This window comes from Varanus komodoensis, unplaced genomic scaffold (genome assembly GCF_004798865.1).
Source record: "Varanus komodoensis strain SLA01 unplaced genomic scaffold, ASM479886v1 scaffold16, whole genome shotgun sequence".
In the NCBI taxonomy this organism is placed as follows: Eukaryota; Metazoa; Chordata; class Lepidosauria; order Squamata; family Varanidae; genus Varanus; species Varanus komodoensis.
Genome location: NW_025335468.1, coordinates 23,319,688 through 23,347,243, shown reverse-complemented (window position 1 = coordinate 23,347,243; position 27,556 = coordinate 23,319,688). Strand labels below are relative to the sequence as shown.

At 41.0% G+C, this 27,556-nt stretch overlaps 1 protein-coding gene across 2 annotated transcripts in view; it reads right to left on the bottom strand.

Annotated features, from left to right (window-relative positions):
• The window catches only part of LGR4 (leucine rich repeat containing G protein-coupled receptor 4), a 111,807-nt gene that overhangs the window by 59,657 nt on the left and 24,594 nt on the right, over positions 1-27,556 (bottom strand). For both annotated transcript variants that reach the window (XM_044425786.1, XM_044425787.1), the window contains exon 2: positions 5,017-5,088. In XM_044425786.1, the coding sequence (XP_044281721.1) occupies positions 5,017-5,088 (72 nt within the window). The remainder of the gene's footprint in view (positions 1-5,016; positions 5,089-27,556) is intronic.

Sequence of the window (27,556 nt, the reverse complement as noted above, 5' to 3'; positions counted from 1 at the left end):
AAAATCTAGTGTCTTCTGCTACAGTTTGCAACATTTAAAAAGTTTGCTTGACAGTTCAATCTCCTACGACATCATTTTTATGAAGTTTACAGCAGTCAGTACTATGGATCATTGTAAATTAGACCTGAAATTTCTGCAAATGCCTTACCTGTAGTGTACAGAGAACCCCCAAATGGCCAGGCAACTTTCACCCATGGGCTGCTCCAGTTCTGATGTACCTTATATAGGCTACATGTGAATCTTACCCTTCCTCTAAGCACATGCAATCTATTTTCATTACAAGTAACAGAGGTTGTTTCAGGTCTGTCAACTAATTAAGCTTTGTAAACTGTAATATTACATCAAAGGTCAGCAAAATACTGATTAGAAATACAACAACTGTCTGTGTTGATTTCCTTGAGGCGATCATCCTTGGGTGGAACCTTTTTATAAATGAGGCAGTTTGGACCAAGTAGGAAGGTGAGTTTCTTTAGTTTCTGTGGTTCTGGGGATTGCAGATTATTCCCTGTTCCCACACTTGAAAACACTCGTTAGAAGGAGGGGAAAATTGCTACAGAAGACTTAGAACCACTCAGGAAGTCAGACAAGAATTTTATTGGTCCAGCTGAAATAACCATGGGCTGTTTAAACCATGGATTGTGGGGCAGCATGGAAGCAAGCAAGCATGCTGACTTCTGTGCCCTCGCTGCTTCCACGTTGAATTGTGTTTCTCATAACAACTCAACAACAAAGCACGAGTTAAAACCCTGGGTTACTTGCTGCTCAGAAACCCAAAGTTTTCAACAACCCAGGAATAGGCAACAACCTAAGCAACTGAGCTAAGCAATTCTCAGAAATAAGAGTTGTTTAATGCAATGACTGATGCAAATGGATGCAAACCAGGAGCAGCCCTTCTGTTCATGCATAGTTCTAACAATTCATAGGTTTTGTTGTTGTTGTTGTTAGTCACAAAGTTGTATCCGACCCATCGCGACCCCATGGACAACATTCCTCCAGGCCTTCCTGTCCTCCACCATCCCCCGGAGCCCACATAAGCTCACACCAACTCCTTCAGTGACTCCATCTAGCCACCTCATTTTAGTAACTCATGAATTGCCACTACATCCCAACCGGGTCTAATGCATCTTTCCAAAAAGTTTCTAACAGGAGACTCCTGACTCTACGCAGCTATCTATATTGTGACAGTATACCCAGGGTCCCATGCTTTTACACTTGGTTAGTTTGGATTCCCTTCCATCTATGTAGCAGATCTGGCTACACAGAACAGTGCAGGTGGAAGAGCTGACCCTGTAAGTCAACTTAGTATTTATGTATTTATTTCAGGCATTTCTATACCATTTAATTAGCTCAACACTCTCAAAATGGTGTACAGAAGAAAAATTTACCAGATAGCCATTTAAAACAGATGAAAAACAGACAACTACCATACCACTTCCCTATAACAATAAAATTCAGCATCCTATATAGCAAACAACAAACAGATCAATAGAATCCAATAAATAACTATTCCATATGTTGCAAGGTATTAAAAGCCAATATAAAATCAGATAATCAACCATTAAAATGGTTGGTGGGAAAATTAAAGTAAAATTATAAAGTGTTTACCTGGCACTGAAACATACAAAATGTTGGCACCAAGTGTATCTCCCTGGGGAGCTGATTCAGTGTGCCACAGCTGAGAAGGCCCTTCCCCTTGTAGCCACCCTCTTTACTTTCTTCAGGGAAAAGGACCTCCAAAGATGACCTAAGGGTCTGGATGGGTGTATATGGAAGAAATACTTCTTCATCCAGACCCTAAGCCATTTAGGTCTTTTTATGTCAGTGTAAGCACCTTAAAGTGTGCCTGGACTTCAATTGGTAACCAGTGCAGGTGATATAGCACCAGGCTGCTATGTTCATTTCTACTAATCCCCATCAGTAGACAGACTGCCCTATTCTGTGCCAACTGCATTTTCCAGACTGTTTTCAAGGGCAGCCTCACATAGAGTACATCGCAGTAGTCTAAACATGAGGTTACCAGTGGATGGGTTACCACTGCTAGGTTCTGCCTCTCCAGATAGGGGCACAGTTGGAAAATCAACCAAAGTTAATGGAAGGTTCTCCTGGCCACAGATGCCATCTGACATTCCAAGAACAATTCTGGGTCCTGGAGCACCCCCAGGCTCCACACTCTGTACTTCAGGGGGAGTGCAACCCGGCCCAGGACAGGGTGAATCACATGCCCCTGGATCAGGGTTCCCCTGATCAACAGCACCTCTGTCTTGTCAGGATTAAGCAGCAATCTATTAGCCCTCATCCAGTCCATCCACAGGCATTGCTTCAGAGTCTCAGTTGTCTCACCTGGATCAGATGTAAACAAGAGGAACAGCTGACTGTACTCATCAGCGTACTGATGACACTTCAACACGAACCTGCAGATAACCTCTCCCAGAGGTTTCATGTAGATGTTGAACAGCATGGGGGGGGGGGGGTAGAATGGAACCCTGGTGTAAAAGCCATGGGGCTCAGCTAACTATCCTCCAGCAACATCTTTTGGAATTGGCCCATCAGGTAGGAGTAGAGCCACTGCAAAGCAGTGCCTTCAACTCCCAACCCAATCAGCCAATCTGCTTAGGGAGTTCAAAGCAACATTTGCATCAGGGAGCAAGAAGCTCAGCCTTTTTACATGCACTATATCCAATACATTTCCTTCTGGGATGTTTTGTCTTGTTTTTTTAGGCTTCTGACAATTAATCAGGAGCATTAAGTGTCCTTGTAAACATTGTATTACAATGTCTTCTCTATTATTCTGAACCAACATGTAGTTCTATTTACAACAGTCTTCTCTAGCCATGCACACATCTGTCATATTTAAAGATGCTTCTGTGCAATCATCTTAAAAGGACTTGGGTCACTTACTTTTATGTCCAATTTATTTTTTTTCTTTTCTGGAAATAAATGGATCAGTACTAACCTGGCACTGTAAACAATAATTTCAGTAACCATATGCAATGAATAATTTCTGGGTGACCAGGATGAAAAACTTTCCTAAACCAGGAAAGAGCTGGTACTTCCTCACCACCCACAAACATACACCTTTTCAGGCCAATGCACCACACAAAATTATAACCCTGTGCATGAGAGAGCTGGAGAGTTTGTACAGAAATTAATGGTCTGATCACATTCACTTACTCCTAGAGGTGCCTCGGCACAAGAGGTGGCATACAAATGTTTTCAATAAATAATAAATAAATAAATTGCATGCCTGCCACAGGTCCCTTGGGAGCTCTGAGTATGTCGCACCTTTGTTTGAGACTAACAGCTTAGCCACTTTCCTGAACTCTGCAACAGGAGGTTGAGAGATAAGAGAACAACAATATCCAGTTGTGATGAAGCCCTAAGATTAATGACATTACACTAGCATCATGCAATATAATTAGTCTTTCTTAGTGCAAGGGGAAAATCCAACGATTTCCCTTTGACTGACAACAGTATTGCATTAGTGTTGGTCTCTGCCAGCACAACATAATTAGCATTAGTACTTTTGTCATCACCAGATACTAGCCAGAGTTGGATGCTATCCAACCCCCCCACCCACCTGCTTTTCAACCATTTGCCAAAAAAGATAGAGGCAGGGCCTTTCATACCCTCCCACCCACCTCTTTTGTTTTTCTTGTGTATGAGACCTGTCTTGTGTTCCATGTTCTACATCATAAATTGTTCCCAAATGGGTTCCATCTGCTATCTCTATTACTGTGTGAAAGCTTGCACCCCAAGGTATATTGAAGTACCAATATTTTTGTTCCAAGGGTCAGCTACCCTAATAACTATTTGCATCTTTGAAGGGAGTCATTTTAACTAGACTGGCACTTAAGACACCAAGAATAAATTAGGGATGGGCTAATATATAATGTTCAAACTGAGTGAGGTTCTCCAAATTCCTCCTTGAAGCTTGGTTTTCCTTGTTCACATTCTGCAACACAAGCATCTTTTTTTCCACTTGGGAAAATGTGCATGTGCAAATGTGAAAATATGGGGTGGGTGGGGAATAAGTATTTTCAAAAGTATGCACTTGCATGAGAGCATACTTTCAAAGGCAAGCCTGAAAAACAGCAAACATTTTCTGAGATTGCAGTCCTGGACATGAGCAGGAATGCAAACAGAACATGTCTGTAACCATATTTGTGTGCATCCCTAAGGATAAGTAGTACTGGGATGAAATCTTTATTTTGGAAAAAAAATGGAAGTGGCTTAGGGGAAATAAAAATGTGAGACACAGAGAGAGCTAATACGTGTGTGTCCTGATTCAGTGCCTCTTTTCACACATCAAAGGCCTAGAGGAGCTGCATCTCCTAGAATTAAGGCAATACACAATCACCCAACATTTATTACTCTTCCTGCATGGCCTATTCTACCCATGCTCAGGCCATACTTCTCAACCCCCTTTTCAGTTGAGTTTGCTTGCAGACAAGTATGAGCACACAGTGTGGGAGGAACACCCTTCAGCATGGAACATTTAAGGAAATAGGACACATTTAATGAGCACATCTGATCTCCAAGGAAAGCTTCAAGCTGATATGACATATGAGAAAGAGCAAAAGAATGCTTTTCCACAATGCCTTATTTTCTCTCTCAACACATCCTGACCTGCCCCCTTTCTTGTATCTGCTCCAAAAAGGGCTGATGGGAAGCACAGTAACCATAACGCATTTTATAGAAGCTATGCAATCAGTCTAGCACAGCTCCATTTAAAACAGGAGTAAATGCACAGTCCCTGTGTTATCTTTGGATAACACTGTAATTAGACTATGTCATCACTGTAATCACAATTAAAATAATTACTATAAAAAGGTCCCATGTAAGTGGCAAACTGTCTTTGAAGCACATATAAGGGTGTGTGTCTGTGTGTTTACCATTAAGTATAATGCTTTCTTTGTTCAGTTGATTTTCACACCATTATTTACTTTTATGTGCATTTTTCAACCACACTCCACTCACTGTTCATCCCACAAAAGCAGCTTAGATTTTAATACTCACAGTTCCTCAAGGTAAGGGAAATTCTTGAATGCATCCTCTGGTAATCTTGTTATATTGTTCATGCTGATGTCCCTAAAATGCAGAGAAGGGGAGGAAAAGTTGCGTGATCAGTAAATGTTGGATTAAGTAAGCCAACTATTGCATCTAGAAGATAAATTTGAGTTTCTGCTGTGATAAGCCAGTGTGGTATAGTGACTAAGAGAGTGGAACTGGGACTCAGGAGATCTGGGTTCTAGTCCCTGCTCAGCCATGGAGACAACTGGGTGACTTTGGGCCAGTCACAGACTCTCACCCCAACCTACCTCACAGGGTTGTTGTTGTGGGGATAAGACTGACAGGTGGTGGAGAATTATGTAAGCTGCCTTGAGTCCTTTGAAAGGAAAAAAGGCAGGATATAAATATTATAAATAATATAAAATTATAAATAATAATAAACAATTTAGCAATAAAGTTGCGTATTCAATACTTCAATATGAAAAATATTTTATGTGAAGACAGTGCATTGTATACAGGAGAAAATGACCAGCAGGTTTAGAGGAATCTCCAAGGATTGCAAAACGCACGCGCGCGCGCACACACACCCCTTTAGCAAAATCTGTAAAGGGAAACCCCAGAAGTATTCCCAGAAAGACTGAGCCCACCCAGTAGGCAAATATGGCAGGGCAGGTGGCAGGGAAAATAATATAAAATGGAGTACCCTGGGAAACAGTCTGCCTGGCTGGAACCCTGAACAGGAAGAACACACCACACAACAATATCCTACCACCTCCATTTATTATTTCTTGTGAAGGGCACAAGAACCCTGGCACCATTCAAGCCTAGAATAAACAAAAAAGCCCAGCTGGTTTCCCATCATTCCTTGGCATGCTTTGTATAAGACTGCTTAAAACAGAATAAAGAAACCAAATGTGAAAACCTGATATTATCAAAGATAGAGCTCAAACAGCTGGAAGTGACCTAGCTTATCCCTTATCCCTTGTTGGCATCATCCTGCCGAAAGGTTAGGAAGGGTTGCCACACATAAGGTGCAAATGTGAAAGAAATGCAGGTATATGGTTTCTTGACGTCTTAAACTTAAGACCCTGAGCCATGTTAAATCAGAACAAAGGTCCATCTAGTCCATTACTCCGTATACATGGTGGCAAACCAGCTGCCCTCAAGCAGGATGGGTGCAAGACTCCCTCCCACCCAAACATACAAGCTGACTGCCAAAACTCTCAAAACGGTTGTCTACATGAGCCCTCGATCCCTTCACAGAGCTAAAACATGCCAGTCTTTCTTGGACCGGAAGCCATAATACATGTACATGCATGAATTCTAGGCAGTCAAGTAAAACTACTCTAGAGCTACTCCTAGTAGTAGATTTAAAAAATGACCACCCAGTATTCAAGGAATCATAGCACAGCCTGGTGTTTTTGTTTTTTTTTAGAAAAACCAAAAACACAAAAGTATATAAATGAATACATTTAGACCTGATAAAATAAAACCCCTTAGGCAGCTGAGGCTTTTGGGGCAGCTGACAAGAATAGCAGGAACATGCCCCAGCTCTACCAGAGTCATATTTTTCTTCAAAACATATTTTTAAAAAGTCCTCAAGGTAATCGTTTTAAGCAGATTTCAATTCTGGTCCATGAACAAATGCAGACAAGTGCGTACACGACAGGCATGCAGCGCCATTTGTTTGTTTCCTCTTACAGCAAGCAGAACTTAGCAGAGTACCTTATGGGGAACTATTGCTTATATCAAAGGTCTCTTTACTAAGGAAAGAACAAAGGGAAGAGGCCGATGGATGACACAGGGCGTTACACATATATTTACTTGTAGGACTGATGTGCTTCTTAAAAGCAAACAAAAACTCATTCGTCGCCCTTCAATTCAATCTAAGAAAAGAGCATGAGCTTTGTCAGGATCAAACACAATTTCATTTCAATGTTTATTACTATCTACCATCATTTTTTAAAAAAAGAATAATACATTAATCTCAGCTCTTGATATATCACAATATAGCTCTTCCCTTTTCCTCATTATTAAGACAGAGGAATACACAGCCAGCAGCAGCTTAGTCTTCATTTTTATGCTCCTGCTCTTATAATTTTAGTTAGCAGAAACATTTACAGAACATTTACAAATGCATTAGCATGAAGAAGGGAGATTGCCAACATCTTCTTTGCTACCAGACTGTTACTTTAGGATGTTTAGGATGACTATACTGTGGCAAAAGGTGAGCTGAAAACTTCAGAAATTTTTAACAACTTATAAGGGCTCCTATTATGAAGCTCCACGGTTCAAAGAGACACACTGCATACTGAGCTGGTAGCTTTACATTTCTACCACGTTATGCCATTTTTTGTAATTAGCCACCCCAGCAGCATGACCAAACTTGACCTGTCAGGACAGTGTACACTCCATGACAAACTACCCTGTGAACAAGCTACACCCATCCTGAGAATAAGCTACACAGTGTGAGCTAAGCTACACATCAAACAACCCACAGTGCATTGGAGAGATCATCATACACACCATGAACTGTTTCCCACCTCCTATTTCTCGGTTCTCTGCCAGGTATTCCATGGAGCTGCATAGCAGGATGCATCTTGTCTTGTCTCCCTTTGCTGACTGTGAGCCCTTATGCACTTGTCATGGCTTCCCCCATTTTTCATATTTTTTTCTTCATTTCATTACCTCTACAGTATCAGCCACTTACAGCCCCTCGAAACTGCCTAAGTGACATCCTGGAGTGGCTGTCACTGGTTTGCTTTCTTTTAAGTAGAACTTTTCACACACATCTTCATCCAAAAAGAAAGAGAATATTGCAAAAGTCTGTGCAAGTGCTCTCTTCTGAACGAACAAAATGAAAAGCTTTGCTACAACAATACCCTGGGAAGTCTCTTCTGTCAAAGTGCAGGAGATACCATCCAGGAACACTGATAAATCAAGACTACAAATGGGTTGATTTTGCCTTGTTATCCCATGTCAGCTGCCAAATCGCAAGCTGTCAAGTGAAAGAAAAATTTCAAGGGATCTGTGCTGATGAAGGAAAGTAGTCTGCGTATCACCCTCTTCCCAATAAAGTATTTTTGTTTTGGGGGTTGAATCTGAATGTTCCCAGTGTGCCTCACCTTTTCCAGGTACTCAGGAAGATGGAAAAGTGTGAGCTTCCCATTTACAGAAGCATAAAGTTTTGCAGCTGTCAAATCGTGAGCTTCTCATTTACAGAAGCATTAAGTCTGCAGCTGTCAGGCTTTCTTTTAAAATGGGGATTTCATAGGGCTAATCAGAGATCTTTGCTTTTTTGTTTTTGTTTTAATAGGAACATATACAGATCTCATGGCAGCCATAAGAGAAGAGAATATGAAGAAAAGCTGCACTTTTTTTCCGCATAGCTTCACACAAAAAATATGGCTGAAACCACCATATTATGACCTGAGCTTCACACAGATGTTTTATATGCTACGCAAAACAGTGGTTTTAAATCCCATAGTAGCTTATGTCTACTTCTCACACAGGAGCCACTTCATTCATGACTGGAATGCAACCTCGGTTTGAGTGATATATCAACAGCTCTTTCACAGCAACAGTACACAACTGTTTAAGAGAAGCATTGTAAAAAGGCTCTTTTGCAAGTGAAGACCGCAGGACCAACAGGCTGTGAAAATTAAGTTGCACATTAAGAAAGTGTTATATTTTCTTTCTTATCAATTTAAATCAAATATAGACAAATAGCAAGGGAGGGGAGAGCAAAATATAAATGCTTAAATAAACCAAGAATTATAGAAACCAAAACAGAAATTATGATTATAACATAGGTCATCTATTATATTTAGTGTTGATATTTTGTCTGGTAGTTTCAGTGAAGCACTGAGACCCAGGATGAAGAGGCAGTAGTGCTGAATCCAGTGGTAAGGAACCCTTTTTGCCCTTTCAGCTAAATTGCCACATGGAAAAACCTTCCAGGATCTCATAGCCAGACTCCAAAGACTCCATTCTCTCTCTCCTCGTGTCATTCTGACACACAGCATCCATGCATCCATGTATGCATGCATCCATCCATAGAAACACACATATGCTTCCTGGTAATGCAGATCCACTGAAGGCAGATTTCTCAGCTCCCTTCTCACTTTATCCCATCCAACATACTGTGATAGGGATGAAAGTCCTTCCTCGGTGCTGAAAAAACCTTGTCTTCTGATCAACTGCTATTCAGACAGGTTTTCTCTGCAGAGTGCTGAGATAACTAAACAGTAAAAATCTCTGCTGCACACCATAAAAATAGGGGGGAATCCCATCGCTGATCAGGTTCTCCTTGCCTGAGGAGAAGCACTTGCAGGTTTTTTTCTGCCTGGAATGAAGGTATTGGGGGAAAAGCTTGCAGGCTGATAAGAAACTCTCATGGACTATATCCATCACGTGGACTGGCTGTTCCTATGCCTAGTTTAATTAGACTGGATGATGATCGGTAAGCAAAACATACATTCAGGAAAAGCACTCCAAATCTAGTTACACTTATTTCTCTTTATACACCCTTTTCTCACTTTAATATCACAAGGGACTCTTGCTCCAGACTATCCTATGACACAGAAGGCAAACGATGTCTGGCAGAAGGGCAGTAAATAAATACTGTGTACACACAGTTTAAATTTCTAAACACCATGCTAAAAATAAAAAGGATTGCCTGGGCAGTTTACTGTAAAAATATAAAACCATCCAAGTACCATTTAAAAGACACCATAAAACAAATAATAAAAGTTGCAATAAAATTGGATAATAGAAGTTCTTGAATAGTAAAAGCACAGGGAAAGAGAAACCTTTGCCTGATGCTGGAAAGACATCAGTGCAGGCACCAGGCAAACCACCCAGGGGAGCCATGTTGGAGAAGGCCTTCTCCCCATTCACTACCAATTTCACCTCCACTGCAGGAACACAGTCTTTATTTAAGTACTCCTATACTTGGAGAAGGTCTCTGTGCTTGGTCATGACTCCCCAGAGCTGCTGAAACAATTCAACAAGAAGTTATGGAGATGGATGTTGGCAAATATCTGGCAGGCCACATTCTCCACTGAGCAAGTTGCTTGATGTCTCATCTTACTGCATAGTCCCAGAGCAGCTTATTTTCAGGATCGATTTGTCCACTGGAAGGTTCAATTGGTTTGTGAACATTATAGCTGGCATCATGCTATGCGGATTCATGGTAGTTCTAGCTGGAATGTCTCGCTTAGAGAGAAACTAATATTTCTCAATGATCTGATCATAGCCACCTAGTCAAAGAAACACACACCCCACAGAAAATCCTAAGATCTCTTTGCTGAATAAGACATTCTGGTGGCCAAAAAATTCATCAGAAAAGTCTTATCTTTTAAATTACTTGTTACTTTTATTAAACCAAGAACAATTAACCATATAATCAACCACCTAGAGCAAAGTGCTCAAGTACAGCTTCAAAATTAATTTAGACTTGCACTAACAGCTTTCCCAGGATAATAGAACAGAGAGAGAATAAGCAGTGCTCTTCTTAACATCTTGCTATGAAGACCAACAAAAGATTAATCCATATATAAAATGTAAAGTGCAGCAGTTCAAGCCAGCTGAAAGCAGTTTAGCTGTGGGTTTTCAAGGTGCAGGAAGACACTATTTGACTTGAATCATGCAATCAAACAATCATAGTCAACAAACCAAGGGCTGCTTATGAATGCACAGGAAATGGTTTTTACCCCACTTCCACTTGCCAAAACAACCAAGGAATGCCCTGCTTCTGAGCTCTTGTTGTGATTTAGGAACCCATGAGTTTTAACCCATGCTTTATTGTTAAATTAAAACTTTAGGTTGTTTAGCCTTAAAACAACAGTGTTTGGTTTGCACATCACAAGAAGCAGGAACATTCTGTTTGTGTTGTTTCACAAGGATGAAGCAATGATTGTGTAGTCACAACTGTGAGTTAATCAACCTACAACTAGCCATTAAGTGTGAACCAGGCCAATCCTGAGACTTCTGCAAGTATCTCTTCATGCAATATTCCACCTTTACATTCCATCATTCATCTCAGGCTGAAATTAGTCCCAAAAATTGCAAGCATGGTTCGGAGGATGTCCTGCCCTCACTTCAGCATTTCAAGATATTCAGTGAAAAGTAAATACACCAAGCACTATATTCCTTTTGTGCACAGGACAAGAGATGCACTTAACTCCAACCGCTAAAACTAACTGGCTAAGATCATAAGAAAAGCTATGCTAGATCAGACCAACAGTCCATCCATTCCTTATGTTGGCAAACCAGCTGCCCCCAAGATCCCTCAAGAAGGACGGATGCAAGAGGTCCTCCTACCAAAGTTCCCCAGCAACTGGGGTATGCAGGCATACTGCCCTGATAATGAAGGTAGCACACAGCAAACAAGACTTGGAGCCTTCCAGAATTTGTTCATACCATTTTTAAAGCCATCCAAATTGGTGGCCATCACTACCTTCCTGTTGCAGCAAATTCCATAATTTAACTATGCACTCTGACAAGAATTATTTCTTTTTATCTGTCCTGAACCTTCCACCAATCGGCTGCATGGGATGACTCCAGGTCTAGTATTATGGGAGAAGCTGAAAAATCTCTGTCTCCACTTTCTCTCTATCTCCACCACATGATTTGTGTAATTTTGTATACCTGTCATGTCTCCTCTTACTTGCATTTTTCTAAGCAAAACAATTGCAGCAGTTGTAACCATTCTTCATAGGGGAGCTGCTTCAACCCCTCCATCATTTTAGATGTATTTCTCTGTAGTTTTTCCAATCCAATAAATGCCTTTCTCAGGTGCAACGACCAGAACTGTACACAATATTCTAAGTGCAGTTGTGCCAGAGATTTGTATAAAGCAAATACATCTATAACAGTTTTATTTTCATTATTTTGCTACATATCCCTAACATGGTGTTTGCCCTTTTCACAGCAGCTGCACGCTGGGTAGACAATTACACTAAGCTGTCCACCACAACCCGAAGATTCCTTTCTTGATCAATAACTGCTAGTTCAGATCCCATCAGCCTATACTTGAAAGTTGGGAATTTTTGCCCCAACATGCTTTGCTTTAGACTTGCTCACACTGAACTGTGTTTGCCATTTTGATGCCCATTCTCCTAGCTTGAAAAGATTCCTTTAGAGCTTCTCACAATCCTTTCTGGTTTTAATTACTCTAAATAGTGTGGTGTCATCAGCAAACCTAACCACTTTACTGCTCAACTCTTATTCCATATCATCTAGGAATAAGTTGAAACATGTCAGTCTTAATGGTGGGTCCCACTTTTTACATCCTTCCACTGGGAGAAATTCCCATTTATGCCCACTGGCTGCTTCCTATTCTTTAAGCAGTTACTGATACTCCCCTCTCCCCCGCCCCCTTAACACACACACACACACCCTATTCCATGACTACTAAGTTTGCTCAGGAGCACTTGGTGAGGGCCTTTATCAAACGTCTTTTAGAAATCCAAGTAAACAATGTCTGCTGGACCTTGTTTGTTTGTTTGTTTAATTAATTAATTTGTAGACTGTCCATCACAGTCATCTCTGGTCGGCTTACAACATTACTTAAAATCCTAAATAAAATAAATTAACTATTCCACAACTATCCCATCAACATACTTATAGTCTCCCTCAAAGAAAACTAACAGTGAGATGGGATTCACCTTTACAGAAGCCATAATGATGCTTTTTCAGCAGGGTCTGTGGTCACTTTCAAATAGCCTGCCTTACTGCTGTTGAAGTTGTTGTTGTTGTTACCATTATATTTATATCCTCCTCCTTCCTCTTGTAGGAAACCCATGACATCCTCCAGAGCCTCCCTCATCTCCATTTTATCCTCCCAGCAACCCTGTAGAGTAGGGAAGGCTTAGAGTCAGTGACTGGACCAAAGTCTTTCAATTAGCCTCATGGGCAAGCGGAGACGAGAACCCAGGTCTCCCCAATCCAATACTCTAAGCACTACTAACCTGTCCAAGTACAAACTTTTCCTTCTGGCTCATTACAAAAAAGATAAATGTGCTCATCAGCTTAGCACAGCCTACGTGTGGGTGGTGAACTTGATGGGAGTCGACACTTTATGGGCAAGAAATCAGAGATATATTTGCTTTCCAAATTGCTATCAAGTGTTATAGCCATACTGGCAGCCAACTCATTTGAACAGTCAAAACTACCTCTTGCTCACATCCTTCTGAGAAGGATCATTCCCTGATTCCCCACCATTGTCTTCCCCAGCTTTCCATTCTAGATTTCCCAACTGGAAAACAGCAGCAAGAGCAGGAGGGTTTGTGGCTTGAATTTAAGTGGGCAAAGAACCAAGTTATCCAGGATAGAAAAAGGTGAGGTAGTGCAGGTACGCCCACACTGGATGCAACCTGATTTATCCACCTTGAGAGAAACACAATAAAAAGGGAACAACCACAGAAATCTGATCATGAGCCAACAAATCAGGGATGTACTTTGATAGGCACTCCCTGAAACCAGGCAGTTTGCTAAATTCTTTCTCTTGCTCTACCTTCTATGAATGATGGAAGACTAGGTGCTTTTTCAACAGAAAGCACTCAAGATTGTTCTCCAATCTTTCATCCTAGTATTGCAGAGGATTTTTTTTGGGGGGGGTATTTTTAAATATACAAAGGGGCCCACCAAGGAAAACAGAATTCAAGTCAGCCCACCACCTGAGGCAGGTATGGAGAAACCAAACGTCAAGGGGGGTTTGTTTTTTTCCTCAAATGAAAAACATATTTGAGAAAAATGACCTTCTGTGTTTAATCATGCACTGTCACTGGCATCATGGTGACAAGCTGTTTCAGTGTAACCTTTCTTGAGTCACAACTTTTAATTTTTTAAATTTAAATCAAAGTTCTACTGATTTTACAAAAGGAAACACATGGTTTAAAAGTCTTATGAGTTTCACATTATTCTTGAATATGTGGGAATCAGTGCACACATGCTTAAAATATTTAAAGTAAATATCAAAAGGGTAGCTTAAAGGTGTTCTAACTTTTCAAATCTTGCAAATAGAAGTTTAAGTCTGAAATCTTACACACATTTTCCTGGGAGTAAGCTCTGCTAAATATAGTGAGACTTATATCAAATTAGACCATGTACAAAATTCTAGTATAAGCTTCATACTGATTTTCCCCCATGAAATGCAAACAAGAATATACAAAAGGTCACCAGCTCAACTTGTACAGCTGGCAAAGCTCCACGAAGTTCAATAATTCATAAAGAAGTACAAATTATTACAATTTTAAAAGAAATGTAAAGCAAATTGGAAACAAATTAAAATAGAAATCAAATGATGGACCAAAGACCAAATGACGTACCAGCATATAGTTGGTACTTCATTTGCACGATCCAAAACCACAATATTATTTGAGGACAGACCATCACAATGCTTTAATTTCTGTATTAACACCTTCTATTTTCCAACTATGATAATCTAGCAAGATCTCTAGCATTTTAGTGAAAATACCACAGGTAAGTAGTAAAGCCCCTGATTTAGTGGGCCTAAAAATGAGGGTGTGTGTGTGGGAGAGAGGGAGGGAAGGAGGGAGAGGGGGAGAGAGAGAGATCTCAATCTTTGGCATCAGGCCTTCGTTATAACTTTAAATTCTCATGGAAAATCATCCCATGAGCTCAAAGAAGGAAAAAGAAGGAAAAAGAAAAAAAGAAACGAAACCAACCACCATTTCTCAAAATGGTAAGTGATAGTTGCAGGGCAGATTACAATCCAGATGACAGGAGCAAAAAGAACTGCAAAGCAATCAGCTGCAGGTTAAAAAAAGTTAGTCTCACGTCCTATTTGCCAGTAGTATGGGGCGTATGCTCATAACTGAAGAAACCTGGCAATGCCAACAATGTACTTGCATCACAGCTGCAGTTTGTAATTTAAAAAATTCAGATATGGTTTAACATGTTCACCGACTGCTGTTAATTATATAGAGCCAATGTATGGCACATAAGGCCATGCATAAACACCTGTAAGCTTTTATACTTTCATAAGAATCAACCTACATGTACAAGGACTTAACAGTGTTTTATAGCAGATTATTGCTTAAGCAAGCTAGCACTAATAATAACCTACAGTAGGGAATAGCAACTGGCTGGCCACAAAAGCCATTAGCTGTTCCTCAGGGTGATTTTTGAGGGTGGAAGAGGTAATGTAGGCTAGGTGGGTGGAGTAACAGCCTCCTATCTCCACTTTAAATCTCAGCAGTAGCTGCTTCTCTTCCTAGTTTCATGCATACTTTCTGAAGATAATAAAGATAAAACTGAAAAGGACCGGGAGAAATACCTACAGTGGCCTGGCAATTGTCCAAGTACCATCGATTGTTTCTGAGCTAACAGGAAGCGCTATGGAACTCCTGTGTTATTCCCTGTCATTCATTTCATCTCCTTGTCCCTTTCTAGCTTAATCATTACTGTCCACAGCAAGCATGAAAGTCACTTCCACTGAAAGAAAGGCTACAAATATCTATACAGAGCAGTCCTATACCTAAACAACCTTGACTTGAGGAAACCTGGATACGATAGGATCTAAGTAGACCTGTATAAGACTTCCCCATTGGTTTGTGAAAACAAAAACGTTATTCCTCTTATCTACCTGGTGAACAGCTTGGTGGTGGTGGTGGTACCATGAACTGCAGCTGTATCCAGGATATGGCCCTGGATTGGCCCACTGGCCATCCACTGACCCACAGCTCATGGTGGCAGAAGAAAGAAGCAGCACCAACACAGACCTTAAATACAGCAAGAGTAACATCACTTATATAATAACTTCCTCTTATTATATAAGTTAGATAATAAAGGAGCATAAGGCAGAAAGATCTATTCTGACCAGCCTGCTGTAAATTTGGTTCTCCTAACCTTTTTGCAACACTCTCAAACAGCCCCAAAACATCTCAGTGCTTTTGGTTTTCCTCTCAAAATGCCAACCATCAAGAGGCGATGTAAACACTGCTGAAAAAGCCAACTGCACCATCAAAATACCAGCAGTAAGCACTCATCTACTCTCAGAATGGGGACAAAGCGCTGCAAAATGGGCCTGCAAGATTCCCTTCAAAGCAAGCAAGGTTATCTACATGCTCTTTGGAATACTGGGATGCCTTTCATACACATGCTCATTAATATCCATTTCAGTTGAACAACTCTTGTCCAGATATTAATAGCAACACAAACACACTTGATTAAAAGTGTTCCCAGAACACCCAGTCGACTGAAGAGGTGTGCCCTGTCACCAGCATCTTGGTTCAAATAGTTCCATTTTGTCTGCAAAGGTCAACTAGTTTGGAAACCTTTTTAACAAGCAAAGGGAAAAAGTTACTTTCCAAGTTCCTTATTTATGTGGACCCTACAGGGTTGTGCAATATGTGGCCTTCTAAATGTTTTGGCCTATAACTTCAAAGAGCCCAAGTCTGCACAGTCTATTTTCTGAGTTGATGGGAGTTGTAGGCCAAAACATCTAGAAGGCCACAAGCGGCTCACGTCTGCTCTATATGTCAGAATGGGGCTTCCTGAAATAATTTATGCAGTGCCTTCCTGGCATGCCTAATCTAATCAAAGCAACACTGTATCACCTACTGATTCACTATGGAGAGCCCTGCACTGCCTTTCTGGGTAGTTTTTACAATTTCACCTAAAGTCCAACTCCTTCATCAAATAGAAAGAATTCGGTCCTTCCAGGAGACCCACTTCTAAATTACACAAGTGGTGTTATTTTAGAAGTAGCCTTACAAGCAAATGCTCTTAACCCATTCGCCTTTGGAGCTCCGGGATGGGAGCCTGCTCCTAAACCCCGAAACTCAGTGCGATTCCAGAGTTGGTCTGGAACACCAACTGCAGGTTCTGTTTCTCTGGACTACTGCTTTCAATGGTCTCTGCCCAGTAAACTCTTGCCACAAGAAAGTCCCTTCTCTTTTGGATGTACCTGATGCTACAGATTCTTGGGAATCTTCTCATGTGCCAAGACATACAATAAGGACGGAAAGCAGGTGCCACCCCGCACCCAGCGCAGCCCTGGTTCCATTTCTCTTTTCCTGCCATCTCTTCAATTCCAGCCGCAATTCTGCATTCCTTTCCACCCCGGAAGCTGAAGCAATCCAAGGCTCGGCTTGGCTACCCCACTCTTCTCCCTGTCTCCAGGAGAACTTTTACGTTGACTGCTATTTTGTGACACGCTTTAATAGAACATCATCTGTAAACACTGCTAATGAAATAGCATGCCAAGTTACTTTCCTGGGCACACCTGGGCAGAAAAAAGGAGAAAAGCAAAAGTTCTTGAAAGCATATTTTGGACACTGTCTAGTGTCCCTTTTTCATAACTCAAAAAAGTAAAAATCCATCCAGAGGCTGGGAAGGTATAGAAGACAATGGTAGTACCATTAGGAACACTGAGAGGAGAATATTTTTTGTTTTGTTTTGTAGGCAGTTACCATTGTTGCTGGATGGCTCTCTGGCTGCTTCAACAACCCACAGAAAAATCTATATGCAACATTACACTAATCCACTCCAAAAAGCCCTACTATATAAGCCATGGGATCTCAGCATTTGTTGAGGGAGGGGGAGGTGCCCAGGCGGGGTTCAGACATCACAATAAACTACTCTAGGATCACCAATGCTAACAACCCACCATGGCTTAACATGGCATATGGATCAGGTCAAAGCAACAGCCTGCACAAAATCCTATATTGGCAGGCTGGGCTTATGCGGAACTACGTACTATTTCATACCTTCTGAAGAAAGCATCTATGCAGCAAACCCCCATGATGATGATGACGGCTCAAAATGTAATGCAAAACATTCCCCACCTAGAGATGTGGAGACTGTGGGGGGATTATATAGGTCAGGGTGGTCCAACTTTTTGCACCATGAGGGCCACATGAGGACTTCAACATGGAACCCGGGGGCAGCACAATGAATTGCATTCCCATATCATAAATTAAACTGTTCACAGTATAGTTATTTAACTTAATGCACACAATTAATATATTTAATTAACCATTCAACAAGGGAGAAAACCGGTGGCTTGATAATGCTTTGTGGGCCTGTGATCTCCCCTGTATGCCCCACCTACTCCTGCTGATGAGCCCAAAGGCACTCAGCTCCTGGGCTTGCCAGCAAGATTGGGCTGGGTATGCTGGGGAGAGACCGTCATGCTGGCTACCTTGTGCTGCTCATCAGAAGGACGTGGCAGGGCCTGCTGGCACAAGCTCTCACAAGGCTGCCAGCCTGTCCCATTCTATTCAAAGGCAGTGGGTCAGGTTGGCAGCCTCACGAGAGCTCTTGCCAGCATGCCTGTGCCACTGGTGGGATCTAGACTGGGGTAGGGATCGGGGGGCTCTGAGCAGCAGGAGGGCTGCAGAACAAGCCCTTGTGGACAGCAAGCCAGACTGCCTAAATATAGGCAATTTAGGGCCATAATGGCACGAACAATTTTGAACAAATGTCTTCTCGTTATGGTAACACTGAAGAGTAGATGACTGAAGCAATGGGCTCCCATTAGCACAGATGAACTTCTTATCCTCACCCCATGTACGTGTCAAATTTCCTCTGGGGATGTGTCAGAAATACACTGAAAGTGGGGCAGCAATCCATCAGATTCCTTGGGTTCAGTTCCCCAGACTCAGGTCCACTTTGCTGTAGTCCTGAGTTTGACTTCCTGGCAAGCACACCTAGCATTTTCAGGGTGCTTACTAGGAACGGATCTCCATGTACTGTGCAGGCAGCACCCATCTTTCATGCTACCTGCCGCCACTGTTTGGGCTGTTACACCTGGCAAGGAAGAAGGCTGCCGGCTGCACAACCAGGGGGCCACTGGTGTTCACAGACTTCCTCTCAGCTCTGCTCACTCTGACCACACACAGAACACAAGAGGAAGCCTCAGAATACTTGGAGGGGTAGATTCTGATAGTGTTCATAGCATCCCTATTCCCAAACCCTTGGAAAAGATTTGAGGAGCATGAGGGAGGTGCAGTCTATTCCACCAACATGATCTGTTCCACTGGCAGAGGAATATTATTGAATACAATTCTATAAAAACACAGAAAAACCACATGCAGGATAGGGAAAGAAGTCAAAAGAAATATTACCAAACTGTAGAAAGAGAAAGGAAACATTTTTTTTAAAACTGAAATTAAACCCTTCCTATATTATGTTTGCCTTTTAGCCCTCTTACTTTTTCCTACTTATGTAAAATCTAATGAACTTACAGATAATTTTTACGGATCAAAAAAGCACCTTTAAAACCCTCCATAATGGATTCAAAGTAAACTTAACCAGTTTGCTGCTTGATAGTAGAGTGTATAACTGTAAGCACCATTCAGTCACTTTCAAGGTCTAGGCCCTCTGTCACCACATTTAATCATAACACTTACAAAATAGATTGTGCAGTAGTCTGCATTAGAATAAAATCCAGTAATAGTACAACGGAACACTGGATGAATACAGTTTATTGCATAGCAAAGTCAAGTATGGACACAGACTACTATTTCAGTAATAGGTTTCATGCAGTTTGCCACAAAGCTAAATAGCACAGATACATACAAGATGCTTTTGAGATGGTATAAAATCCAGGTGGCATGACAGGTGTTCACTTTAGCTCATCACACATTAATGCAAAGAACAGTTCTGGGCACAGTGCTTTCTATGGGATATCACTGACCCTTCGTATCACTGACAGCAGAAACTCAATCATTCTAGGGAAGACACAACTAACGGCAATTGCCAGGGATCAATTTGTGTACCCACCATGCTATTTACATAAAGCATGTAAGCAGCCCTAACTTGGGTTGACCTGTACCAACAACTCTTGCAAGCACACCAGATGCTGATAAACATTAAAATACAGGGAATTTGGTGAAGAAGACCTCATTTGACAACATTAAATATTATGTTGTCATCTCAAAGATGATCCCTTCTCTTGCATGTCCTGTCTAAGCAGGGCATTACTAATAAAGATACCGATCATGAAAAGAACAGTATTGACTGGTGCATTTCTCAATGTGTTGCACACTATTGTTCAAGGCCACAACCATCTGCATTTCTTATAGCACTTTACTATGGGATAAAGAATGCTAGTCATACAGGCATATCCCAAAGTAGCTACAGAATAAGAGTGTTTACTAGTTAAATGCTTTTATCTATAAAATAGGCACCATTTGTCTCTTAGGTCAGAGCATATGTTGGTGAAGTGACAAGTACTTGGAACAAAGCAAATTACCCATAGTCAAGATTTAGGAAGAGACTCCAAGATAATACACCAGATCTTTCAATTATATAGCCACCATAGGCAAAGGACTCTTGGACCACCTGATTTGTAGGAGCAAAAGGATTCTAGACTGTGGCATTAGTATCTCAAGGTGGATGGTCATTCCTCTTCCAACCAAAGACCTCAGTGATGCAGGAAGACTGGTAGCCAAGAGGCATTCTGGAGACTGCAAGCAACTCTCGAGCCTCATGCTTTACTCAGTTCCCAGTGGTAGCTGGATGAAAGAGGCAGTTCTCTTAGGTATGCAGTCTTCTGAAAACTATCTTTAAGCTAAAGCATGTCATTATGTTATTGAAAAGCAAAGAACAGAGCACTGCAAGGTTAAAACATTTAATTTTCTTGGTTAAACATATTTATCTCACTCACATACACACAACTTGTAGGAAGGGACGTCTATAGCTTCATCCACACTAGTCCTGTTCAGGTTTCAGTTTTAAGATCTTAGCAAATCCCAAACTTATTCAAACCATAGGTTGTATCCAGCATTAGTCCAGCTTGAGCGGACCAACACTGGAAACAACCCACTGGCCAGTTCATGCAACCATCTAAGCATCTTGTCATACATACTTGAAATACATATTACTAACAAAGCTTACAGCAAAAAAAAAAAGGGGGGGGGAAGCATCTGCAGACACTATGTTTTATATTCTAGATAATCAGAGGTCAACAATTATATTTTAAGAGGCACATTACTTCACTTCCAAAGCAACTATTTTATATCATAATTGCCTTGGCTGGGAAGCAACTTATATAGCAAAAACTAGAGGGTGTGGTTCCAGCACAAGGACGCCAACCCTGGGGGCAAAATCATAAACAAGAATCAAGGGCAAATTCAAAAGCGACGAAAAACCATCAGATTTATTTTTACAGACTAGAATATGTGCACATATTTTTTTACAGAAATACTATTTGAAACCACCCAGGGAGTTTCAGCTATTGGGCGGTACAGAAGTTTATTAAACGTTGTTTTGTTTGCTGATGATGCTTTTATAAATTATACATTTTTAGACTATGTCTTATGTTGCTGTTCTATGCAAGCTATTTATAAATGAACCTAACGTTTTCTAGGTCCATAAAGACTTAGAGAATACCACAGTCCCTACTTAGATTTACCACTGAATAGCCACAGGCTAAAAGAGAAATGGGATGAGAAAGGAACAGGAAAACAAGCAAATTCAGGCATTAATTCCTCACCTTTCCAGTAACATTTCATGCTCTGGTGAACTGCCACTGATGGTTGAATTATATTTACATCAACCATACAGCATGTAGATACCTTCCTGTTTTTCTTTAGTTTAAAGTATGCTCAACAAAGACCCAGTGCAGATAGGGACTATCGTGTGTAGAAAGGAGAAATGTATCCTTGCTTCTCTGTCATTTCCTTTGTGAAGCTCCCTCCATGGTGGTTAAACAGAAAGAAGCCTCTGTCAGCATGCTTACCCTTGAGCAAACGGTAGTAATAATAATGGGAGCTAAGCACACCATAATTAATTTAACTCTAGCCTGCCCCTCAGGTGGACAAGGACTGCCACAAGGCAGCTGGCCCCAGCTAAGCTGATGGAATGGGATTTGCTATCTCAGCTCTCCCTCTGCTTCAGCCAGATGAAACCATACAATAAACAATGCAGGAAATGCAGGCTACAGAGGCCAAAATATAAAATGTAGCTTAATATACAAAGGCATGGGTCTCAATAGGTCCAGCTAGGCTGCTGCATTAATCATCAGTGACACTCAAAGTTCCTCACACTGGAAGTCATAAGAATATAGGGAAGAGTCATGCTGGATCATCTAGTTCAGCATTCGGTTCACACAGTGACAAACCTGCTGCTCACATGATCCCATAAGTATGATAAGTTCAACAGCCCCCCTCCCGCCCAATTTCCCCAGCCACCACTGGATATTGGCCTCTGATACTGGAGGGCGCAAACAGCTATCAGGACTGCTGGTCATTGACAGCCATCCCCTCCATGAATTTTTCCAATCCCATTTTAAAGTTGTGGCCATTGCTACATCTTACAAAAGAGGATTCCACAGTTGAGCTACGTGTTATATGAAGAAGGACTTTCATCTCTCCTGAATTTCCTACCAATCAACTTCATGGGATGAACCTGAGTTCTAGTATTATGGGACAAGGAGAAATGTGTCTTCCTAACTACCTTTTCCATACCATGCATAATTCTATCTGTCCTTTTACTCACATTTAAAGAACAACAACTACTACTACTACTACTACTAGATAATCTCAGCTCTTGAAATTTTCCTTATGGGGAATTGTCTCAGACCTTGATCCTTTTACTTGTCCTTTTCTCCACATTTTTCAGCTCTACAATACCTTTTCTAAGGGCAACAACCAAAACTGTGCACAGATCTTGGCAGTTGCATTTTGAAGTCTTTTCCTAATGTCCCCTTAACACAGAGTTTGTCTTGTTCGTAGCAGTTGTGCTACTGGGTTGATCTTTTCACTGAGCTGTCCACCACAACCCCCAAATTCCCTTCTAGATTAGTCACTGCTAGTTCAGATCCCATCAGCTTATATTTGAAGTTGGGATCTTTCGCCCCAACATTCATGACTTTACACTTGCTCACACTGAACTGCATTTGTCATTTTGACACACATTCAGCCACTTTGAAGATATTACTTTGGTGCTCCTCGCAATAACTTTTTATCCACCCTAAACAGCTTGGTATCATCTGCAAACCTGGGCACTTTACTTGTGGGAAAACAGCTTAAGCCTAGTTTGGGGGCCAAGCAAGCCAATGTTCTGCAATGAATGCATTCACAATCCACTGTTTCCAGAATATTCCTCAACAGATTTTAAATAGGCTTACTCTGGAGTAAACAGACTATACAGATTTTACATTATTCATTAATAAGATCTATATACTGCTTAAACGAACAGATTGTAGCTTGCCATTTTGACTGCTGGATCCCTTTTACACTCAGTCAGTTAAACAAGTCAAGACATTGCTTCTGTCACAAAAAAAAATTGTTTTCCTCGGACCAGGAGACCATCAGGCATTGCCCTCATTGGTACACCCATCAAGCTCCAAGTCCAAGCACCTTCAGGAAGAGTTACAGACCCTTTTGAGGACAACTTTGAGAAAATGAGCTTAAGCTACTATGAATAGTTTCAGTATAGAAAAGTTATTTTTTTATAAAAATGCAGTTTATATTTCATTGGGTTTTAAAATTACCACTATCTGAGCCAATAATTCAGACTGAGGGTGAATAAAAACAACATAGGAGAAGTATAGAACAATTTGTTCCTTCAACAGTTGTAGAGGAAGCCAGAGTCCAATGCCACAATGAAGGCAAACAGCTGTAAGTCTGAGCTGGTATGAAAAGACAATGGGCGAATCTTCCTCTTGTTGGTGATTGGATAATGATCAATCAGGGTGCCAAAGCAAGAAATATTATTGAAGTAACAGGGCAAATGCCTCTGTATATTAAAAACAAAGCAAAACTGCAGGGCATGAAAGCCTTGAAACATGCACATTCCAGAATTACAATTAGTATGAAACCATAAAGTCCTCTACTGGATCAGAACCAAAGAACCTCTACTGAATCAAAGAATCATAGAACAGAAGAGTTGGGAGGGGCCATGAAGGCCATCGAGTCCAACCCCCTGCTGTTGCAGGACACCAGTTTACACCATCCCACTCAGATGGTTGTCCAGGTTCTTTTTTTAAATGTCTCTAGTGTGGGAGAGCCCACCACCTCTCTAGGCTGCTGGTTCCACTGTTCTATTGCTCTGACAGTGAGGAAACGTTTCCTGATACCTAGCCTGAATCTGCATTGTCATAACTTGACTATTCTGGGTCCTACACTCTGGTATCAGCAGGAAGAAATCTTGTCCTTCCTCTTTGTGACAGCCTTAGAGGTACTTATAGAGGGACATCATGTCCCCCCTCAGTCTTCCCTTCCCAAGGCTGAACATACCCAGTTTCCTCAGTCTCTCCTTATAGGGCAGTGTTTCCAAACCCTGGATCATTTTTGTTGCCCTCCTCAGGACCCTTTCTAATTTTCCTGCATCTTTCTTAAATCTTGGTGCCCAGAACTGGACACAGTATTCCAGATGGGGTCTGACTAGTAAGGAGTGTAGGAGAACTACTCCTTCTCGTGACTTGGAAGTAATACTTTTATTAAAGCTTTCCAATAGCATTTGTCATTTTTAGCTGCATTGCATTGTTGGCTCATATTTAGCCTATTGTCCACAATTACTCTGAGGTCTTTTTTATGCTCAGTTCTGTGGAGACAGGTATTCCCCTCTTGCATCAATGCATTTGGTTTCTTTTTCCTAGGTAGAGGACTTGGGCACTTGGCCTTCAAGTTTATCAAGATTGCCCTGGATCTTCATTCTGTCTTCTGGAGTGTTTGCTATTCTACCCAGTTTTGTATCATCTGCAATCTGATTATCTTTCCTTGCATTTGTTGAAGAGCATTGGGTCAGAACTGAATCCTGCGGCATCCCACTAGTTACCTTCCTCCAGTTGGAGAAGGTGCTGTTGATTAGCACTCTTTGTATCCAATTTAACAGCCAATTTTGGATCCACCTAACAGTTTTTCTGTCTAGTCCAGTTTTTGCTAATTTGTTTATCAGAATGTCATGGGGCACTATGTTGAAAGCTTTGCTAAAATCTAGATAGATTATGTCCACAGCGTTCCCTTTGTCCATTTGGGAGGTTACCCAGTCAAAAAATGAGATTAAATTAGTCTGAAAGGATTTATTTGTGATAAATCCAGGCTGGCATCTATTAATCACTTTGTTTTCTTCAAGATGCTTGCAGACTGATTTTTTAATTAATTTTCTCCAGAATTTTTCCTGGGATTGATAACAGACTAACTGGTCTGTAGTTCCCAGGTTCATCTTTCCCCCCTTTTTAAAGATAGAGAAAATGTTAGCCCTTCTCCAGTCATCTGGCACTTCTGTTTTCCAAGAATTATCAAAGATAATAGCCAGTGTTTCTGAAAGTTCCTCTACTAGCTTTTTATGACTCTGGGATGGAGTTCATCAGGCCCTGGAGATCTGAAAGTGTTTATACCCTCTAGGTATTCCTTGACCACTTGTCTGTCAGTCTTGGGCTGCCTTCTCTCATTTTCAGCTTGTACTTCCACTTGACTGCAGATTTTCTTGTGGGGAAAGGCTGAGGTGAAATAGGAAATGAGCGCCTTTGCCTCTTCCTTGTATAACTCTTGCATCCAGTTTAAGTAGCTAGACAACCTTCTCTTTCACATGTCTTTTATTTTGGATGTATCTGAAGGAGGTTTTCTTCTTGTTCTTAGCATCCCTTGCTATTATCAGTTCGTTTCCTGTTTTAACCTTCCTGATGCTGTTCCTGCAATTCCTTGCTATTTGTCTATGCTCTTCCTTTATGCCCTGGCCCTGCTTCCACTTCCTGTATGTGTTCTTTTTTTCTTTCAGGCTATCACTTGATTTTTTGTGGAGTCACGTGGGCTTTCTCTGTTGTCTTCTACACTTTTTTCTTGTTGGAATTCTTTGTAGTTGTGCTTGGAGAAGCTCCTTTTTCAAGATTTCCCATCTCTCTTGGACTCCTTTTCCCCTAAGAGTGGGTTGCTATGGCACTTTGTTTATTGTTCTGAATTCATCAAAGCTGGCTTTCTTGAAGTCCAGGATACATGTATGGCTGGAGTTAACCTGTGTCTCCTTTATAATTGAAAATCTGACTATCACATAGTCACTTTCCCCTAGAGTTTCAACGGCTGCCGTTTTGTCCACCAGGCCATCCCTGTTAGTATTAAATCAAGTACAGCTGATCCTCTTGTACCTTTCTCTACTTTCTGCTGGAGAAATCTGTCGGCAATACATGTCAGGAATCTCTTGGAGAGGCCAAGTTTGGCAGAAATTGTCTCACAGCATGTATCAGGGAAATTGAAGTCCCCCATGAAGACTATATTGCTCTTCTTGGAAATGCTGGCAAGTTGCTCTTCAAAGGTTGCATCCTTGCCCAATTTTTGACTGAGTGGTTGATAACAGACAGCAATAACTATATTTTTTTCTTATTTTTTGCTGCCTCTAAATTAAGCCAGATGTTTTCAATGGAGCTACCAAGTTCCTCTGCTTGTATTTCTGTGCAGATATATGTGTCTCTCACATATAGTGCAACCCCCCCCTTTTTTGTCCTTTCTATTTTTCTTGAACAGATTGTATCCATCAATAGTAGAATTCCAGTTCTGTGAGTCAACTCACCAAGTTCAGTTATTCCTGTAAGATCATAATTGCCCTCATGTACTATGAGCGCAAGTTCATATTGCTTGTTTCCCATACTCTGGGCATTGGTGTAGAGACACTGAAGTTCATCCTCGATGTGCCCTGGTTTTCTTCCTACATTTTTTGGGAAACTGGTACTGATCCCTACTTGAGGTATTTTCTCTAGATATCGAAGAGAAAGATATCGAAGTCTTTGTCAGGTGGTGGTATGCCATTCTGCACAACTCTGTCCCCTATATGTTTTAGCTTAAAGCCCTCCTGACGAACTTTTTCATGTAGGAGCCAAACACATGCTTTCTGTTCTTTGTGAGGTGCAGCCCATCATTTGCCAATAGTCCATCTTCCAGGCACTAATGGGAAAGCCTGTTACTGTTATTGTTTAAATTCAGGTCTATTCCTGCAAAGGGAAATAAATTCCTCCGTACTTGCCAGTTCAACCACATGTCATGCTATTCTTCTTTACTTTCTATGATAATGTCTTGGCTTGCTTTTAGAAAGAGTAACTAGCTCTAATGTACCTATTCATGTGTCAGTCAAGCTGCCACTAAGATTATAGAACAACACTTGTGTGAAAGGACTTAAATGGAATTAGTATTTGTATTACTGCATGCTAGCCATTAAGCAATCGTGTATACTGTTAATGTTCTACTGACACATGGCATGGCAAGAGAAATGGAAGGGGGTTGTCATCAGTTCTGTAACTTTAGAAAACACAGCACAAAGATTAATACAGTGCAGATTACATATTGATGTCCAAATTCATAGGAATTTCTAAGAGCCATAACTGTAGGAAGCCAGTGTAATTTTGTATTTGAGCAAATCACCCGAATAATCATGTTCAATGCTTTGAATGCTTTGAAAATACTAATGCATTGAAAATATTAATGAAAAACTGATACTAAATTACTAAATTTTCTACAGATATGCAACACAAAATGAGGATCTCATCCAAATCTTCCCTGTGAACTAATTGGTTCAACCTAATAGGTTCAGACTACATGAGGAAGCAAATCCTGTTTGTCAAATCCTAACTTCTGTATAT